The sequence below is a fragment of the Nothobranchius furzeri genome, chromosome 12 (genome assembly GCF_043380555.1).
Source record: "Nothobranchius furzeri strain GRZ-AD chromosome 12, NfurGRZ-RIMD1, whole genome shotgun sequence".
NCBI lineage: Eukaryota > Metazoa > Chordata > Actinopteri > Cyprinodontiformes > Nothobranchiidae > Nothobranchius > Nothobranchius furzeri.
The window spans coordinates 54,295,792-54,316,422 of NC_091752.1; the positions used below are offsets into that span (position 1 = coordinate 54,295,792).

Sequence of the window (20,631 nt, forward strand, 5' to 3'; positions counted from 1 at the left end):
TTTAATAAAACGAATGAGAATTTTCCAAAATTCCATTTTTTCCTGAAGCTTAACTCCTACATTTAACAGGTGGTGAACAAGTACTTTACACTTATCTCAGTGTGATGCTAAGGCATAGCTTTGGTTAAAAACCTTAAAAATATCACTGAGGCTCAAATGAGGTCACACACACACACACACACACACTGGTCAGTCATGAGGTCTCAACAGTGCTCATCTTTAAAAAATGTTCTGGACCAGTAAAGGATTGGTCATAATTTTATGGCTAATATGTACATTTTACTGTAACCAAAACTAAATTGTTCTGCTGGTTGTTCACAAGGATCTTCTGACGTAAACCATGAATGAAACCGAACCCGTAGGAAAGCGGGTGTAGAGGGGTGTTTTGGTCTTTAAAATCGTAATGAATACAAAACTAAAAAAAATCCTTCCATGAAAACAAAGCAGCTTCACCAAACAGGAACAAGGATCCAAAGAGGACATTTCTCCTGAACTGAAACTCTTCTGCAGCAGATCAACAATATTTATAAAAACGATTTAAAAAAGCAAAAGCCAAGAGCATATCTGCGTCTCGTTGGAATGTCTGTACAAATTTGGTAAACTTAAACAGGAAATGTTTCCTAAAACAACAGGAATGCAAGAAGATTTAAAAATAATGAGCCTATCTCTCAATTCATCTTTAGAAGAAACCTTTTCCCAAGTATCTGTGAAAGAAGCGAACCTCCTTAGCTTTGTGAACTATTGCACATTTCACCTCCATCACATCTCCACTGGAAATAAAAGCACCCAGAAAAATCGAAGCGACTGTCCCAGACTGAGTTTCCCTGTAGATGAGCTGAAAGATGCTGCTGGTGACAGACACGCCCTCTCTCTCTCTCTCTCTGTGGCGGTTTGCCTCACTCGGCTAACTCGCTGTAGTAATACTTGTGGGCCGTACTATTGAGCATCCAGCCTCCGGCTCTGAACTCCAGGATCTCCAGCAGCAGCAGCCGCGTCATGGAAGCGAGGCCCTCCTGGAGCAGGAATCCGTCCCGGAGCAGGAAGAACAGCTCGTCCATCCGCTGGATGTTCATCTTCTCCAGCTGCTCTCCGATACGATGGAGCTGCAGCACCAGGCAGTCCACCTGCACAGGATGGAAGGAGAGACCAAATTTAGTTCTTTTTACTGTTTTATTTTTTTATATGTTATTTTTTATTTCAGATTGGAGATAGTCGATATTATTTTACTGAATTCTCCTTAACTTAACTTCTCCACATAATAATCTCACCTCTTCCTCATTGGTTAAAGCGTCTGGTCGGGCCAACCTCGTCAGACAGTCGTACACAGGCTGGACCAGCGCCACCATGGGCATGTCATTCACCTAACACACACACACACACACACACACACACACACACAAGCAGAAAATTGTAGTAAATCAGCATCAAGTCACTAAATGTTTATATTTGACAAAACAACATACTCAATACTGCTTAACAAGGACTCAACAATACATAACGTCTTTCCCACATACGACCTGCTAAACCTTTTGTACTCAGAATTGTACTAAAATTTAGTGTGAATGCTTAAAAAACATCTCTGAGTTTTATCTGCTTGTTCTTGGACTATCCCAGCCAACAGCATGCAAGATGTGGTAGTGACATTGCTGGCTCTATGAGGGCGCACTTCTGACCACATAACTCATTAACCAAGTTAACTCGATGAAACAGATTCACATTATGAATCAGTTTTATTTATGAAGAGTCTTAAAGTGGTCCGTCACTGAAAAAATGTGTTTTACTTATTATTTTTGAAAACGATCAGTCACTTAGTTAGGGATGAACCAATACCGATACCGGTATTGGTAAAAGTTAACCAATACCAGGAACCGATACCAATGCAGTTGCTTGAAAGTGGTCGTCGTCGTCGTCTTCCTCCGCTTATCCGGGTCCGGGTCGCGGGGGCAGCATCCCAACTAGGGAGCTCCAGGCCGTCCTCTCCCCGGCCTTGTCCACCAGCTCCTCCGGCAGGACCCCAAGGCGTTCCCGGATCAGATTGGAGATGTAACCTCTCCAACGTGTCCTGGGTCGACCCGGGGGCCTTCTGCCGGCAGGACATGCCCGAAACACCTCCCCGGGGAGGCGTCCAGGAGGCATCCTGACCAGATGCCCAAACCACCTCAACTGGCTCCTTTCGATCCGGAGGAGCAGCGGTTCTACTCCGAGTCCCTCCCGAATGTCCGAGCTCCTCACCCTATCTCTAAGGCTGAGCCCGGCCACCCTACGGAGGAAACTCATTTCGGCCGCTTGTATCCGCGATCTCGTTCTTTCGGTCATTACCCAAAGCTCATGACCATAGGTGAGGATTGGGACGTAGATCGACCGGTAAATCGAGAGCCTGGCTTTCTGGCTCAGCTCCCTCTTCCCCACGACAGATCGGCTCAGCGTCTGCATCACTGCAGACGCCGAACCAATCCGCCTGTCGATCTCCCGATCCCTCCTACCCTCACTCGTGAACAAGACCCCGAGATACTTAAACTCCTCCACTTGAGGTAGGACCTCTCCCCCGACCCGGAGGTGGCAAGCCACCCTTTTCCGGTCGAGAACCATGGTCTCAGATTTGGAGGTGCTGATCCTCATCCCAGCCGCTTCACATTCGGCCGCGAACCTACCCAGCAAGAGCTGAAGGTCAGAGCTGGATGAAGCTAGGAGGACCACATCATCCGCAAAAAGCAGAGACGAGATTCTCCTGCCACCAAACTCGACACACTCCACACCACGGCTGCGTCTAGAAATTCTGTCCATAAAAGTGATGAACAGAACCGGTGACAAAGGGCAGCCCTGGCGGAGTCCAACCCTCACTGGGAACAGGTCCGACTTACTACCGGCTATGCGGACCAAACTCACGCTCCTCTGGTAAAGGGACTGAATGGCCCTTAACAGAAAGCCACCCACCCCATACTCCTGGAGCGTCCCCCACAGGGTGCCCCTGGGGACACGGTCATAAGCCTTCTCCAAATCCACAAAGCACATGTGGATTGGTTGGGCAAACTCCCATGCCCCCTCCATCACCCTTGCAAGGGTATAGAGCTGGTCCACAGTTCCACGGCCAGGACGAAAACCACATTGCTCCTCCTCTATCTGAGATTCAACTATCGATCGGACCCTCCTCTCCAGTACCTTGGAGTAGACCTTTCCAGGGAGGCTGAGGAGTGTGATCCCCCTATAGTTGGAACACACCCTCAGGTCACCCTTCTTAAAGATGGGGACCACCACCCCGGTCTGCCACTCCCTAGGAACTGCCCCCGATGACCACGCAATGTTGTAGAGACGTGTCAACCATGACAGCCCTACAACATCCATAGCCTTGAGATACCCAGGACGAACCTCATCCACCCCCGGGGCTCTGCCGCTGTGTAGTTGTTTGACTACCTCAGCAACTTCTGCCCCCGAGATCGGACAGTCCATCCCCAGGCCTCCCAGCTCTGGTTCCTCCTCGGAATGCGCATTGGTGGGATTGAGGAGCTCCTCAAAGTAATCCTTCCACCGTCCGACTATAGCCTCAGTTGACGTCAGCAGCTCCCCATCCCCTCTGTAAACAGTGTGAGCGAGTTGCTGCCTTCCTCTCCTGAGGCGCCGGACAGTTTGCCAGAACCTCTTTGGAGCTGATCGATAGTCTTTCTCCATGGCCTCACCAAACTCCTCCCACGCCCGAGATTTTGCCTCGGCAACTGCCACTGCTGCACTCCGCTTGGCTATCCGGTACCTGTCTGCTGCCTCCGGAGACCCACAGACCAGCCACGCCCTGTAGGCCTCCTTCTTCAGCCTGACAGCTCCCCGAACCTCTGGTGTCCACCAGCGGGTACGGGGGTTGCCACCACGACTGGCACCGGCCACCTTACGACCACAGCTAGCAACAGCCGCCTCGACAATCGCAGAGTGGAACAAGGCCCACTCGGACTCAATGTCCCCCACTGCTCTCGGGACGTGGTCAAAGCTCTGCCGGAGGTGGGAGTTGAAGACCGTCTTGACAGGTTCTTCTGCCAGGCGTTCCCAGCAGACCCTCACTATGCGTTTGGGTCTGCCCGGTCTACGCGGCATGTTCCCTTGCGATCTGATCAAACTCACCACCAGGTGGTGATCAGTTGACAGCTCCGCCCCTCTCTTCACTCGGGTGTCCAAAACATACGGCCGCAGGTCAGATGATACGACTATAAAATCTATCATCGACCTGTGACCTAGGCTGCCCTGGTACCAAGTGTACCGGTGGGCATCCTTATGTTCGAACATGGTGTTCGTTATGGCCAAACTGCGGCTTGCACAGAAGTCCAATTACAAAACACCGCTCGAGTTCAGATTAGGTGGGCCGTTCCTCCCAATCACACCCCTCCAGGTCAAGCTGTCATTGCCCACGTGAGCATTGAAGTCCCCCAGCAGGACAATGGAGTCCCCTGATGGAGCACTATCTAGCACTCGTCCCAGGGACTCCAAAAAGGGTGGGTACTCTGAACTGATATTTGGCCCATAAGCACAAACAACAGTCAGGACCCGTTCCCCGACCCGAAGGCGCAAGGAAGCTACCCTCTTGTCCCCCGGGGTAAACCCCAACACACAGGCAGAGAGTCTCGGGGCTAACAAAAAGCCAACCCCAGCCCTCCGCCTCTCACCCGGAGCAACTCCAGCAAAGTAGAGTGTCCAACCCCTCTCCAGGTCTCGGGTTCCAGAGCCAATGCAATGTGTCGAGCTGAGTCCGACTATATCTAGCCGGTACCGCCCAACCTCTGCCACAAGCTCCTGCTCCTTCCCCGCCAGCGAGGTGACGTTCCATGTCCCAAAAACTAGTTTTCTTGTCCGGGGATTGGACCACCAAGACTCCCGCCTTGGTCTGCCACCCGATTCGCATTGCACCGGACCCTTCATGTTCCTCCTGCGGGTGGTGGGTCCACAGTTGGACGAGCCCATGTATCCAGTTCGGGCTGGGCCCGGCCGGGCCCCATGGGCGAAAGCCCGGCCACCAGGCGCTCGCTCACGGGCCCCAACCCCAGGCCTGGCTCCAGGGTGGGACCCCGGTAACCCTCCGGGCCGGGTACTCCGACTCTTCGTTTTAACCGCCATGAAAGATCCTTCGAACCGTTCTTTGTCTCACCCTTCACCTAAGACCAATTTGTCATGGGAGACCCTACCAGGGGCACTAAGTGCCCCAGACAACATAGCTCCTAGGATCATTAGGGCACTCAAACTCCTCCACCACGATAAGGTGACGGTTCAAGGAGGAGTGCTTGAAAGTGGCTTCACTGTAACTTGTCATTTCTGTTCACCAAATATTTTAGTTTAGTGATCATTTCTATTAATATATTTTAATTTTGATCTACCTCAAAGTATTTTCCTGTTGAAAACAGAGAAGAAAATAAAACCTGTATTGCAATTCACAGCATTATTTTGGTATTGGTATCTGTAATCGGTATCGGCGAGTACTCAGATCCAAGTATCGGTTTGGAAAAAGTGGTATTGTTGCACCCCTACATTTAGTTTTTTGCAGACTGAACAGGAAAATAATCTCCTACACCGGTCTCCTGCATTAGCTTCTGATAGAAAACAGACGGTGAAACTGTAGGGTTTGAAAAACCTGACAGATCTACGTCACACCGTCACTTAACATTCATGGACTCACCCATCTTGAGTCATGACGGGGAAGGCTGTGGTTGGTTTAGCATCCAGGAAACAGCTGAGAATGTCTCAGCTAGTAGAAGCTAACTGTTAGCATTAGCCACTCCACCACACAGAACACTTTCAGGCTTGTGTTATATGTGGAGATAAAACATCCATGTTGCAGAGCAGAGTCAGTAGAAGAGGAACATTGTTGTTAGCCAATCAGAGGTGAGATTTCCAAACATCAGGAAATAGGACACCAAATCCTGCTGTCTTAAGCTACTTTCTCCTCCAGCTGAATTTTTTGTGCTAAAAAGGGACATCCCTTCACTACCTTTACCACTTTTACTTTGGAACAAGATAAACAAATTTTTTTTACCATAAAACATGAGTCCATGTTTAAAGTGTGTATTTTCCCTGGCAATAGGGGGCAGTAGATACCTAAATCATTGCAAGCGAGCATTACTTTTGTGTCCAAGAAAAACTTTACCAACAAATGGCAATTATGGTCAAAAATCCCTGGGAGCACAACCTCCAGCAAAATAACAACAGGGTATACGCAGGAATCTCAAAATTAAATTTAAGACTTTTTCAAGACTTTTTAAGACATTCTGAAATTAAATTAAGACTATTGCAACGAACTAATAAACTATAAAACACTCATATTTTGTTAGGTAGAAAGAAATCAATTTTTCAAACAAAACTTTAACCAAATGCAAAGTTTATTCAAATATGCCAAAGTATCAAAAAGTATTTTAAAAAGTTGATATTATGGCACTTTCATTGTTTTGAACAACTTGAGCTATGAATACTATTTTTAGCAGATTTTTAATAATTTGGGAGCAAGAAAGGTTACTGAAAAATTAAAAGTACAATGTTAACATAAAAATAACAGAATGGAATAATCCTTGTTTTTCCCCAAAACTTTCCCACAAACTTTAGCTTCAGTATACCAGTTTTCCCCATTTTCACATTGCACACTCCATTAAGATTTAGAGAGAGAGGTCTGCTCTAACAAATGACTAACCAGGTACTTAAACGGTTAACAGGATAGAAGACAAATGTAAAAGAAAATAAAGTTCACAAGAGTCACCTGTGAAGATATAACGTTTGAAAATCGATAGTTATTGAATTGTATTTGAATTAACCCCTTAAATTTCCAGGTTTAATGAACGCAATGGGGTTTTGTCCCATGGGTGGGGAGCAAATCCTCATTGACTCCCATGTTAAAAATACCAATTCCACAGCAGAAATAAACATGTTTACAGCCAGGTACCAAAACATGTTTTTGGTTTAAATTATCTAGTTTACACTCATGACAACTCTGAAGGGGGTGAATTTTTTCCTCACTCTTCTGTTTAAGTGTATTAAAAGCCTAAAATTCTGTATAATTAATGAGCATCCGACCCACGTGACCGCCACCTCAGACCCACGTGACCACAGAGCTAGCTCCGTGGAAAGGCCTCAGTAGAGCCTCGGTCTGGCCTGGAAACTGTTCCGGGATTTTGAGTCTCTGTGTGTGTGTATTCTTTTTTGGATATTATTTGTGCAATTGTTGGACAAAATGACTTGCAGTGGCATTAATTGCACTATTAGAGCGTCCAAGGAGTCTCCACTTCATTTTTTTCGGTAAGTAGAATTATGTTTATGTATTTTAGGTTACTGCCGAGCTGAGCTTAGATTTTAACATGTACTGTTTAACCATGAAATTTAAATGTAATAGGGTAAAACCCAGTGCATTTAACATAATGCTGCACTTTAGAAAATGGGTTGAAATACAACATGTTGGTGGAGCTGCGTTCCGACTATCGGCTTGTGGAGCTCTCGGGAGACTTCCGTTTTCCACCCGTTCTCCCCTCCCCGCAGTCCGGTACATCTGTCTGATCGCGGCTTCTGTCTGCTGCGCGGGCTGCCGGCTTGTGAAGCTCTGGATGGAAACTGATGTTTTCCACCCGTTCTCCCCTTCCCGCAGCTCGGCGCATCTCTGTCTGATCGCGGCTTCTGTCTGCTGCGCGGGCTGCCGGCTGGTTCTCCCCTCCCCGCAGCTTGGCGCATTTCTGTCTGGTGAGCGGGCTGCCGGCTTGTGAAGCTCTGGATGGAAACCGATGTTTTCCACCCGTTCTCCCCTTCCCGCAGCCCGGTGCATCTGTCTGATCGCGGCTTCTGTCTGCTGCGCTGGCTTCCGGCTTGTGAAGCTCTGGATGGAAACTGATGTTTTCCACCCGTTCTCCCCTTCCCGCAGCTCGGCACATCTCTGTCTGATCGCGGCTTCTGTCCGCTGTCTGGGCTGCCGGCTGGTTCTCCCCTCCCCGCAGCTCGGCGCATCTCTGTCTGATCGCGGCTTCTGTCCGCTGCGCGGGCTGCCGGCTGGTTCTCCCCTCCCCGCAGCTCGGCGCATCTCTGTCTGATCGCAGCTACTGTCTGCTACACGAGCTGCCGGCTGGTTCTCCCCTCCCCGCAGCTTGGCGTATCTCTGTCTGATCGCAGCTTCTGACTGCTGCGCGGGCTGCCGGCTGGTTCTCCCCTCCCCGCAGCTCGGCGCATCTTTGTCTGATCGCGGCTTCAGTCTGCTGCGCGGGCTGCCGGCTTGTGGAGCTCTGGGATGGAAACCTTTCCATCCGGTTCTCCCCAGCGGCAGCTCTGCGCATCTCAGATCGCAGAGTCGCTTGTCTGCTGTGCGGCTGCCGACTTGTGGAGCTCTTGGAGACCTCTGTGTTCCACCCGGTTTTACCCTGGCAGTCAGCCCAGGGTATCTCTGACTCAGAAGCTCTGATGTTGTGCACAGTGAACTCCAGTTGTAGCTAGGTTGCTACCACCGTTAGCTTAGCTCCCACCTCCGTGTTAGCTTTGGGTTAGCTTCAGGTTAGCTTGTAGCTAGTTCGACCGGGTGTCGTCAGTTGATCCCAGCCTTACAGCCCCACCCTCAGCTCCACCTCTCTTCCCTTTTGTGGAATTGTCTGGGCTTGACGGAACCTGTGACACGGTCAAAATGGCGGTAGTGGCCACCTCCCATTTCTCTTCAAAAATGTGTTATTGGAGCCTATGGAAACCCATCCAATATTTATATGTCGATGAGGTAGACCCTATGAATGCAGTGAAATCTTCCCTCCTAGCTGGCACAATGCAGAAAAGGAAACCGTCACCTTATCGTGGTGGAGGAGTTTGAGTGCCCTAATGATCCTAGGAGCTATGTTGTCTGGGGCACTTTGTGCCCCTGGTAGGGTCTCCCATGACAAATTGGTCTTAGGTGAAGGGTGAGACAAAGAACGGTTCAGAGGATCTTTCATGGATATACAATCAAAGAGTCGGAGTACCCGGCCCGGAGGGTTACCGGGGTCCCACCCTGGAGCCAGGCCTGGGGTTGGGGCTCGTGAGCGAGCACCTGGTTGCCGGGCTTTTGCCCATAGGGCCCAGCCGGGCCCAGCCAGAACAGGATACATGGGCTCATCCAACTGTGGACCCACCACCCGCAGGAGGAACATGAAGGGTCCGATGCAGTGTGGATCGGGTGGCAGACCGAGGCGGGAGCCTTGGCGGTCCGATCCACGGACAAGGAAACTGGTTTTTGGGACATGGAACGTCACCTTGCTGGTGGGGAAGGAGCAGGAGCTTGTGGCAGAGGTTGAGCGGTACCGGCTAGATATAGGCGGACTCAGCTCGACACATAGCATTGGCTCTGGAACCCAAGTCCTTGAGAGGGGGTGGACACTCTCCTTTGCTGGAGTTACTCCGGGTGAGAGGTGGAGGGCTGGGGTTGGCTTTTTGTTAGCCCCAAGACTCCCTGCCTGTGTGTTGGGGTTTACCCCGGGGGATGAGAGGGTAGCGTCCCTGCGCCTTTGGGTCAGGGAACGGGTCCTGACTGTTGTTTGTGCTTATGAGCCAAATATCAGGTCAGAGTACCCACCCTTTTTGGAGTCCCTGGGACGAGTGATAGATAGTGCTCCATCAGGGGACTCCTTTGTCCTGCTGGGGGACTTCAATGCTCACATGGGCATTGACAGCATGACCTGGAGGGGTGTGACTGGGAGGAACGGCCCGCTGGATCTGAACTTGAGTGGTGTTTCGTTATTGGACTTCTGTGCAAGCCACAGTTTGGCCATAACGAACACCATGTTCGAACATAAGGATGCCCATCGGTACACTTGGTACCAGGGCAGCCTAGGTTGCAGGTCGATTATATACTTTGTAATCATTTCATCTGGCCTGCGGCCATATGTTTTGGACACCCGAGTGAAGAGTGGAGCAGAGCTGTCAACTGATCACCACCTGGTGGTGAGTTGGATCAGATGGCAGTGGAAGATGCTGCATAGACCTGGCAGACCCAAACGCATAGTGAGGGTCTGCTGGGAACGTTTGGAAGAAGAACTTGTCAAGACGGTCTTCAACTCCCACCTCCGGCAGAGCTTTGACCGCGTCCCAAGAGCAGTGGGGGACATTGACTCCGAGTGGGCCTTGTTCCACTCTGCGATTGTTGAGGCGGCTGTTGCTACCTGTGGTCGCAAGGTGGCCGGTGTCAGTCATGGTGGTAACCCCCGTACCCGCTGGTGGACACCAGAGGTCCGGGGAGCCGTCAGGCTGAAGAAGGAGGCCTACAGAGTGTGGCTGGTCTGTGGGTCTCCGGAGGCAGCAGACAGGTACCGGATAGCCAAGCGGGGTGCAGCAGTGGCAGTTGCCGAGGCAAAATCTTGGGTGTGGGAGGAGTTTGGTGAGGCCATGGAGAAAGACTATCGATCAGCTCCAAAGAGGTTCTGCAAACTGTCCGGTGCCTCGGGAGAGGAAGGCAGCAACTCGCTCACACTGTTTACAGAGGGGATGGGGAGCTGCTGATGTCAACTGGGGCTATAGTCGGACGGTGGACGGAATACTTTGAGGAGCTCCTGAGTCCCACCTGCGCGCATTCCGAGGAGGAACCAGAGCCAGGAGACCTGGGGATGGATTGTCCAATGTCAGGGGCAGAAGTTGCTGAGGTAGTCAAACAACTACACAGCGGCGGAGCCCCGGGGGCTGATGAGATTCGTCCTGGGTATCTCAAGGCTATGGATGTTGTAGGGCTGCCGTGGTTGACACGTCTCTGCAACATTGCGTGGTCATTGGGGGCAGTTCCTGTGGAGTGGCAGACAGGGGTGGTGGTCCCAATCTTTAAGAAGGGTGAACTGAGGGTGTATTCCAATTATAGGGGGATCACACTCAGCCTCCCTGGAAAGGTCTACTCCAAGGTACTGGAGAGGAGGGTCCGATCGATAGTTGAACCTCAGATTGAGGAGGAGCAATGTGGTTTTTGTCCTGGCCGTGGAACTGTGGACCAGCTCTATACCCTTGCAAGGGTGATGGAGGGGGCATGGGAGTTTGCCCAACCAATCCACATGTGTTTTGTGGATTTGAAGAAGGCTTATGACCTTGTCCCCAGGGGCACCCTGAAGGGGACGCTCCAGGAGTATGGGGTGGGTGGCTTTCTGTTAAGGGCCATTCAGTCCCTTTACCAGAGGAGCGTGAGTTTGGTCCGCATAGCCGGTAGTAAGTCGGACCTGTTCCTGGTGAGGGTTGGACTCCGCCAGGGCTGCCCTTTGCCACCGGTTCTGTTCATTACCTTTATGGACAGAATTTCTAGGCGCAGCCGTGGTGTGGAGTGTGTCGAGTTTGGTGGCAGAAGAATCTTGTCTCTGCTTTTTGCAGATGATGTGGTCCTCCTAGCTTTATCCAGCTCTGACCTTCAGCTCTTGCTGGGTAGGTTCACGGCCGAGTGTGAAGCGGCTGGGATTAGGATCAGCACCTCCAAATCTGAGACCATGGTTCTCGACCGGAAAAGGGTGGCTTGCCAACTCCAGGTCGGGAAAGAGGTCCTACCTCAAGTGGAGGAGTTTAAGTATCTCGGGGTCTTGTTCACGAGTGAGGGTAGGAGGGATTGGGAGATCGACAGGTGGATTGGTTCTGCGTCTGCAGTGATGCAGACGCTGAGCCGATCTATCGTGGTGAAGAGGGAGCTGAGCCAGAAAGCCAGGCTCTCGATTTACTGGTCGATCTACATCCCAATCCTCACCTATGGTCATGAGCTTTGGGTAATGACTGAAAGAACGAGATCGCGGATACAAGCGGCTGAAATGAGTTTCCTCCGTAGGGTGGCCGGGCTCAGCCTTAGAGATAGAGTGAGGAGCTCAGACATTCGGGAGGGACTCGGAGTAGAACCGCTGCTCCTCCAGATCGAAAGGAGTCAGTTGAGGTGGTTTGGGCATCTGGTCAGGATGCCTGACGCCTCCCTGGGGAGGTGTTTCGGGCATGTCCTGCCGGCAGGAGGCCCCTGGGTTGACCCAGGACACGTTGGAAAGTTTACATCTCCAATCTGGTCTGGGAATGCCTTGGGGTCCTGCCGGAGCTACTGAATCGTACGTTACTGTTACAGCACATCACATAAATGACTAGTGGATCCTTCAGTCTCATGTATTACAAACCCGAGCCATGCATGAAACTCACAGGTGAACACATTGCAGCATTACTGAAGGAGACTGTGACAGAATGGGGGTTGAACACAATTAAAGTCGTTATTGTAATAATGCACCAAAGATGGCTGTCGCGGCCAGACCCGCAGGCATGATGCACATACGTGTTTTTGCGCACAGTCTGAATCTTGCCTCCCAGAAAGCACTAAAAACACAATCTGTGATTCGACTTCTGGGGACAGTCAGACGTGTAAAGGCTTTTGCAGATGCAGCACCACAGCCAGCGACCAGTTGAAGCAGAAACAGCGCCTCCTTCAGCTACCAGCTCACAGACTGATCACGGACATAATAACCAGATGGAACAGCCCTTATAACATGATAGAATGCTTTTTAGAACAGCAACCAGCCATCTTTGCAGCTTTGCTTTCTCCAGACGTCAGGAAGAGTGTAAAAGAAGTCTTCACATTAAATGAGTCTGACATCATGTGTGCAGAAGAAGTTGTCAGGGCACTCAAACCGATGAAGGACACCATCTTGGTGATGTCAGAAGAAAGCGTGCCAACACTGTCTGTCATTGCTCCTCTTCATGCCAAGCTCATGATGGGTGCACAAGAAAGCCATGATAATACACCAACAGTTAGGGACATAAAGGCTGCCGTTGCAGAAGATCTGGGGAAAAGATATTCCAGTGAAAAGGAGACATTACACATGGCCTCAGCTGTTGATCCTCGGTTTAAGGGCCTGCCCTTCCTATCCGAAGCAGAGACCAGGGACATCTATTCCAGACTGTTGGAGGCAGTGGTTGGCATGATAAAAAAAAATGTAAGTAAATAACTTATTGAATTTACTTAGAAAAAATGTTTACATATATAATGCAGATTAGTATGAGGTTTAACCCTAATATTTGCTAGATATTATGTTTTTCAGGTGGAGGAGGAGAATGTTGCAGAGGATGCTCACATCAACGACAGTTGTGCTTCCATCAGTCAGCCACCCCGGAAGAGACCAAGGACCTCATGTGCTTTGGTGGACTTGCTTGGAGCTACATTTCCCTCTACTAGTAGCGACAATACTGAACCAAAATCAGAAAATGATCTTGCAGCAGGTGAGATAAAGAATTATAGAGGTGAGACCCATTTTCCTCTCACAGAAAATCCTCTCAGTTGGTGGAAAAACCATGAACAAGACTATCCTCAGGTCTCCAAAATAGCAAAGAGTTTGCTATGCATTCCTGGCACAAGTGTCTCTGCAGAGAGAGTTTTCTCCTCTGCCGGTGACATAGTGACTGCACAGAGAAGCCTCCTGAAAGCTGAGCATGTAGACCAGCTTGTGTTCCTGCACAAAAATCTGGAGATTTAGAGCTCCAAGGAAACATATGTTCAGATCTGAATATGTTAAAAGCACATATTTTTGTTCAACCAAAGAAGTACTTGTATTAATGTGGCCAGAAGAGTAAATTTATTTTGTTCAGGTTGCACATATTCTTCCATTGGTCAAAATTGCAGTGCTGTACTTTATTTTAATGGCACTTTATCTTGTCAGTTTACTGTAAGAAGTTTTCAAGCACTTTATTTTTTGTTTAGTGTATTTTAAGGTAACATAAAAAGTGCTGTTTTGGATGTTGCAAAGTTGGATATGTATTAGAATCAAAAATACTAAATGTGAAATTGTTTACATATTTTTTTCATGTTACAAATACTTGACATTTCACTGACATGTGTTTGTGTTTGAGGGAATACCTTTTTAATTTATTTTTGATATGACCTCTTTGGATAAGGCAGAGATTATTTCTCTATTCATTAGTTGTTTCCTCCATTGAAATGCAGATCCCTCAATTTTGCTTTAAATACCTCATGTTAAGCATGCTAAGTATTAGTTGGACTGTTAATGGAATGTTCTTATAATAAATTCAGTCTTAAAAATGGGCAATATCGCCTGGCTTTAAGTATCGCAATATATTGCAATATATCGTATCGTCTCCCCTGTATCGTGATACGTATCGTATCGCCAGATTTTTACCAATACACATCCCTACTGGACATGCATATGCGTACTGCATTTAATCTATATGGTCTATTATTATCAGGAGAAGCTCATATTTCAGCTCATATGCGCATAAAAAAACTTTTGTACAACCAACAGCAATCACAATATTACACCCCCTTTAAATAAATATCTTCTTTACTCACCACTTAGAAGAGCTGCAGTCGGCGCCTCCCGGAATTGAAACTCCTCATTACTGCTTCCTTCCATTCAGTGACAAATCTTTTAGTTAAGTTTCTTTCATAGGCCAGCTGCACTAAATGTGCATTTCGTTGGTGTAGCATGCTAAGTCTGTTGTCTGTGAGAACACTTTTTAAAGTAGAAAAGTTTGGGAGAGCGGGTTTGGGAGAGCCCACTGCAGCTGGGATTAGCGCTAAAATCTTCATGCTCCGGCTCCACTGGGGGAAGCTGTGCCTCAGTCTTGCTACGGCTAGTTAGCTTCGGCTGCTCACCTAACTTCTTCTCTGCTGCGGCAATATGACACTCCTGCTAAGCTGTCGCTCGTGCAGTTTCAGTTTTACCTTGTAGTTGGTGGTGATTGGAAGAATTTCCTTATATCCATCGTTTGTGTCGTTAAATTCGTTTACCGTGATATTCGTTTACCGTGATATCCGTTTCCTAGCGTAAACAGACGTCGGTGCGTTACTTGCGGCACCACGCACGCATGCATCACATGACACAAGCCGAGACGTCTCTTAAAATATTTATTTTGTATTTTGAATTTTATTGGTTTCCCTTAGCTGAATATGAATTCATACAATCTGTGACTCCTCCCCAAAAAAAATTAACTGAAAAAAATAATTAAATTATAATAACATTACCGCTCTGATAGCCAATGGGGGGGCATGGAGGTACGGGTGGGGGGGGGGGGGGGCAATGCCCCTCAAATTGACCCCCTGACGCCGGGGCTGCTTCCCCATTTTGCTTCCACCATCTTCTCCTTGAATTGGCGAAATACGTCACATACACGGTGGCCAAAGTCACGTGGAACGGAAATGCACGAAAACGGCTGGCAGAGACCTAAAAATTGGTTTATTTTATTACCTTGTCACGTTTATTTTTAATATACAGACTTATTTTAAATACACATCAATACTCACCGAATTTAAGACTTCACTTAATGAATTTAAGACTTTTTAAGGGTCTTAATTTGCCTAAATTAAATTCAAGACTTTTCAAGACTTTCCAAGACCCGCGGATACCCTGAACAAGAACATCAGATTCCCTTTCATCCCTGGCAACAAGTGAAGAGGTAAATGTGTAAAACAACAAAGTTTATTAATGCTGAAAGTTTAGTAACCATTTGTTACAAATCAGTAAATACACTCTGTCCTCACGGGCTTCCGTAGAAGGAAACATGGCATCCAATATGGCGTCGCCTAGAGATTTAGACCCACTCCCGTGTATTTTAGACCTGATTTTTATGGTTAAATGCTATGAAACTGTCAATATTTTTCAACAACTTGGTATCTTTTAATTAATTTACAACATTTCAATGGGTATTTCCAGAGATTAATGGTAAAAATTACACATTGTCACTTTAATGTCTGTCATTGAGATCCACCTTGATGTCAGACAAATATTGCCATCATGTGGTTTAAGTCTGACACAGGTCAAAATCTGTACTAAATGCTCTGGTTTGATTGACCTATGTGCGCAGTAATGTGTTATAGCCAGTTATGAATCTGGAAGTGAAACTGAAACAATACAGTGTCTTATTAGGCCTTCTGCTGGCTGGGAGTTTCGTTCAAAGTTCTAACTTACAGCAAGAAATCCAGGTCTCAAATTAATACAACCTTCTTCTTGGTTACTACAGCAATAAACAATATATTAAAGGCTTTACTTACGAAGAAAAGTACTTTTGCAGAAATGATCCAGAGTAATTTAACAATTCATATATTTAAAATATCTTCATATCATGGACAAAACTTCAATTTGTCTCTGTCTCTTACCTTGAGGTAGTCAAAGATGTTACAGATGAAGGTGACGTAGCACACCCACTCCTGCAGAGAGCGTGTTCTTGTTTCTTCACGTACTTTAAACTCTTGCTGTAGTCGGTTCAACAGGAGCCTCCTAAACACATTTCCGCTGCTTTGTTTGGCCTCAGCCTGGGCAAACAGGGAGAATCAGGACTAAACAGGAGGGTGGTGAGCAGGCAGAGGACTCAGAACAAAAGCACCACAACCACTGACTGACCTGCACAATAGTGTAACAAATACGTCCGGCCTCTTTGCTGAACACACAATCCTTTAGAGACTGCTCTACGATGACATTTGAGACCTTCTCCAGGTTCACCGAACTTGGATCTGAGGGCAAGAAAATGGCTTTTGTAATATATACGTTCATTTTTAACAACATTTAAATGAAGGAACTGAAAACGAATTATACAGTTTGAATAATTTACACAAAAGTTTAAAGAAAATTCTGACCTTTCAAGGCAGTTTTCAGTAATGTCTGCGTTTCCAAGTCAAAAGACTGGATTTTGTAGTCATCGGTGGAGTTTTCCATGTCAGATGGTGAAGAACAAGTTACACCTGGGAGATGTCACGCTGTGAAGGAAAGATCATCCATGTTCACTGTGCTTTTCAGAAGAACAACATGTAGCAAGTCTTTTATCAGACACGACGAGTCTTTTAAACAGAACTGAAACCGCGGAGTCATCAGACTGGCTGCTCCCTACAGCTCTTTGACTGCGGGATTGAGGGGATTTGGGCTAGCTCAGGTCAACAAACACCACCTATCACTCAAAAGTGTGCTTTCATTATGCCATGATAAAATTAAACTTGCTAGCCACATACAAGTCACGCATTCGGACCGAAACAATGCAATGCTATGCATGGGCGCTGTTTATTACTGGGTTTATAACGAAAAACAGGCGGATGCCAAATCAAAACAACATTTAACTTATTAACACTGTGCTAGCTCGTGTGGTTCGCGAGCTGCTTCCGTTAGGGAATACCTCCCGCCAAAACAATAAAAGCGATTAAATGTAAAAAAAATAAATAAATAAAATCAAACAGGTAGAAAACACACATCAGTTAATAAGCATGGAATGCAAGAATATGTGAGAAACTTTACCTATTCAAAATCATACCACTAGTCAAGCTACTTCCGTCTGAACCATTCAAAGAATAAATGTAAACACAAAGATAAGTTAACCTGCATTTCCTGTTACCACATAAAACACAACCGGGACTAATGAAACTATCCTAACAGATTTTCACGGTATCACCAATATTTGAGTGGTTTAAAATATCACCTGTAAATTCTGTAAAAAGAATAGTGTGTACGAATGAGGGTTAGAGATAGGTAATGGTGACAGGGCGGTGGTAGACCGGTTGTAGGTTTGTTGCATAGACTGTACATACTGGACAATTCGATTCCGGTTTGTTGTAAGGCAGTGACTCATCTTTCCCAATATTTAATCTTTGACAGACGGAGCATGCGCTGAGTGAACCGGCGGAAGTGGTTAGTACGTTGCGTTCAGGGTTACGCTGAGATCTGAAGCTGATGGATTTATCGTAGAGAAATTTGTTGAAGACAGAAATAGAAATGGAAGTTATATTCATGAAGACAGCTCTTTAGTAAAAGGTAAACATCTGTCAGCGTGTTGTTGTCGCTACAACAACGAAGGAACAGATGTTGTGTTGTTAGCTTAGCTTAGCACAATTCTTCTCCCTACTTGTCCGCAGACATGGTGCAAACTTTGATTAAAGCGTTGTGTTAAATGAATACATTGAGAGATATTGTTTGCAGATAACTGTGACATTTTAAAAACCACAGGATATTTAAAAAATAAAATTAGTCAAAAATGGAACTTTTGTTTGTGTCTTCAGTGTTGATAGGAGTGTTGTGGTGAGATGGTGGGTTATGATCCCAGGGCGCAGAATGCAGCTCCTACCCATTGGGAGGCAGCTATCGCTGGTTCAGCTGCTGGGCTGGCCACCAGAGCCATTATCAGTCCTTTTGATGTCATCAAAATAAGATTCCAGGTATTAATCTGTGTGAATTTTTTGTGTTGGATGAGCTGGATCCAACTATTAACAGATTATGCTCACTTTGAAAATTAGACTTATAATAAGAATGGTTAAGGTATGTAAGTCCAACAAAACGATGCATAAGGAATCATTTAATAACAGTGTGGATGGAAATCTACAAAGTTAGTTGCATAAGTCGAGTGTGTTTCCTCCCACAGCTGCAGATCGAGCGTGTGTCGTCACGTAGACCTGAGGGAAAGTACTGTGGAATCCTTCAGGCCTCACGCAGCGTTTACACAGAAGAAGGGCTTTCTGCTTTCTGGAAAGGCCACGTTCCAGCCCAGCTCCTCTCCATCTGCTACGGTGCTGTCCAGGTACAGCTTGTGGAATGAAAATCTGCATGTTGAGACAGTCAAATAAGCCCTCCTAATGGCTCATCCCTGAAATAACTGTTTTTTTGTGATTTGCAGTTTGTTAGTTTTGAGTTTCTGACTGAAGTTGTTCACAAATCGACAATCTACGACAGCCAGACACCAGGAGTTCACTTTGTCTGTGGCGGTTTGGCAGCCTGCTCGGCCGCGGTGGCCTGCCAGCCTCTGGACACGCTGAGGACACGCTTCGCTGCTCAGGGAGAACCCAAGGTGGGACAGCCATATTTTACTGTCTTCATTTAAACCATCCACCAACTTAATTCCAAAGTTTTATGTGATAACACAACCAAAAGAAAAATAAACATCCACACATAATTTAAATTAAATGATTTATTTGTAGAGGAATTTAAAATTTGTTTTATTTAGGTTTACAGGAACCTCCGTCATGCTGTTTCCACGATTTGGCGCTCCGAGGGAATTGTTACGCTTTACCGAGGCCTCTCTCCAACACTGGTGGCAGCGTTTCCTTACGCTGGACTGCAGTTCTTTTCCTATAACGTGTTTAAAAAGATGTTGGCTCCTTCATCTAAAGCTGGAGACTCGGGAGGTTAGTGGAGAGGAATAAACATTTTGCTTTGACTTTGAGAATTGGAGCACGGTGGGGTAAATGCGATGATATGGGCTTGTTTTGCAGGATCTAGACACTTTAACTGTCCATAAACTTGTCCGTATACCAAAGTATTTTATCGTAAATGACAGGAAATCTGTTCAAAAGCTAAAGTTTGACAACAAAGAAGGTATATGGAAGGTTCCTTGTTTTTGAGTTTTTGTTTATGTGTTGTTGTGCATTGATAATCGCATCCAGCCTGAATAAAAAATCAAGACTTTACATGAGTACCATCACTTTGTATGCACTTACTTTTCTGGACCAAAGACTATTTCCTCTTTGTAGGTTCATCAGCTTTAATTTCATAATTAGGCTCTGAGTTGTTTGAAATCGTTTTTCTAGCAGAAATGTGCACCAACAATATTTGTGTCTCTTTAAGGAAATGTGAGAAGCCTGATCTGTGGCAGCGGAGCTGGAATGGTCAGTAAGACACTGACATATCCGTTTGACCTGTTCAAGAAGAGGCTGCAGGTGGGAGGCTTTGAGAAAGCCCGGGTTCACTTTGGAAAGGTGAGCTCCTCTTCTACAAATTTTCTGTAAGCTAAACATCAACTCTCAGTTTCACCTGTCAGTGTTGCGGCCTGCTTCTCCTGTGCAGGTGCGGAGCTACAGCGGCCTGATTGACTGCATGGTTAAAATAGCCAAAGAGGAGGGCCTCCGAGGATTCTTCAAAGGGCTCTCGCCCAGTCTCCTGAAGGCTGCACTGTCAACAGGATTCACTTTTTTCTGGTATGAATTTTTCCTCAATGTCATGTCAACCACCAGGGAGAGACGGAGAAGAGACGTCTCCACCAAAGACCCAGAGGAGAAGAACAGAACTGCGTAGAGGAGACCATCACGCACATGTGAAACACTTATGTGTCACTGCACTGAGCTGGGGAAGGTTACTGTTAACGTCAGACAATGTGGGAAAATAACCTCAGAACATTTAATGTCGGTTTGTCATTTTTCCTAAATATTTAAATAAATATATTTGTTATATTATTTGAATAACCTGAAATCGTGTTTGTTTGTATTTGTTATTGTCTTGTTTCTTCTGTGCCGGTATGTGTCCCGAGGATGGAGAAAGTAAATTCATAGGGAAAACACAGACTCCTCCTGTTTACATTCATATTCATTTATGTTACACAGAGCTCACATGTAGTTGTTGTTACTTCCTGATTAGGTTTGTGGAGTTAACCAATCACAGCAGCTCAGTCAAAGGAACTCATTGGAGTGACCGTTGTGATAAAATAGACAAAAATTTCATTGTAGAATCAAACCGAATTGAAACATTTAAATAGCAAGTCACCCCCTACCAGTCTTATTCTACTCCCACACTTCCTGTTTAAAAAATGCAACAAATGCTGTTGCCTGGCAGACCGAGAGGACAAAGCTGTCTTTGCGCTCACTAAAGACAGCTCATAAGGATGTAGTTTAATATAAGGACAATTTAAAACCCAGACTGAGAGCCCTTGAGACAGATTCCCTGTGTTTTAACTGCATTCTGTAATTTTGTAAATAACATGTCT

At 46.7% G+C, this 20,631-nt stretch overlaps 2 protein-coding genes across 4 annotated transcripts; one reads left to right on the forward strand and one right to left on the reverse strand.

Annotated features, from left to right (window-relative positions):
• Positions 1–735: 735 nt before the first annotated feature.
• On the reverse strand, positions 736–17,464 carry mif4gdb (MIF4G domain containing b). 3 transcript variants are annotated; one of them, XM_070542712.1, is made up of 6 exons: positions 17,139–17,175; positions 16,535–16,654; positions 16,302–16,411; positions 16,058–16,213; positions 1,269–1,361; positions 736–1,124 (listed from the first exon to the last, which is right to left on the reverse strand). In XM_070542712.1, the coding sequence occupies exons 2-6, from the start codon at positions 16,611–16,613 to the stop codon at positions 897–899; spliced, it is 666 nt and encodes a 221-aa protein (XP_070398813.1). In that variant the 5' UTR covers positions 16,614–16,654; positions 17,139–17,175; the 3' UTR covers positions 736–896. The 3 variants fall into 3 exon arrangements, with proteins under 3 accessions (XP_070398813.1, XP_015801229.1, XP_015801228.1); XM_015945743.3 differs by lacking the exon at positions 17,139–17,175 and adding an exon at positions 17,365–17,464 and having other exon boundaries at positions 760–1,124; XM_015945742.3 differs by lacking the exon at positions 17,139–17,175 and adding an exon at positions 17,184–17,274 and having other exon boundaries at positions 760–1,124.
• Positions 17,465–17,565: 101 nt separating this feature from the next.
• On the forward strand, positions 17,566–20,120 carry slc25a19 (solute carrier family 25 member 19). Its single transcript, XM_015945740.3, has 7 exons — positions 17,566–17,696; positions 17,942–18,097; positions 18,301–18,456; positions 18,553–18,723; positions 18,880–19,060; positions 19,500–19,630; positions 19,719–20,120. Exons 2-7 carry the CDS (start codon positions 17,966–17,968, stop codon positions 19,944–19,946), a joined length of 999 nt encoding a protein of 332 aa, XP_015801226.1. The 5' UTR covers positions 17,566–17,696; positions 17,942–17,965; the 3' UTR covers positions 19,947–20,120.
• The last annotated feature ends 511 nt before the right edge of the window (positions 20,121–20,631 follow it).

Bases quoted from the DNA above. Each gene is read 5' to 3' on its own strand.
- mif4gdb (XM_070542712.1), bottom strand. From the start codon at position 16,613: ATGGAAAACTCCACCGATGACTACAAAATCCAGTCTTTTGACTTGGAA. The intron at 16,412-16,534 runs GTCAGAATTTTC...TCTTGCCCTCAG, and splicing joins ACTGAAAACTGCCTTGAAAG to ATCCAAGTTCGGTGAACCTG. The intron at 16,214-16,301 runs GTCAGTCAGTGG...CTGTTTGCCCAG, and splicing joins TTTGTTACACTATTGTGCAG to GCTGAGGCCAAACAAAGCAG.
- slc25a19 (XM_015945740.3), top strand. From the start codon at position 17,966: ATGGTGGGTTATGATCCCAGGGCGCAGAATGCAGCTCCTACCCATTGG. The intron at 18,724-18,879 runs GTGGGACAGCCA...TGTTTTATTTAG, and splicing joins CTGCTCAGGGAGAACCCAAG to GTTTACAGGAACCTCCGTCA. The intron at 19,631-19,718 runs GTGAGCTCCTCT...TCTCCTGTGCAG, and splicing joins CCCGGGTTCACTTTGGAAAG to GTGCGGAGCTACAGCGGCCT.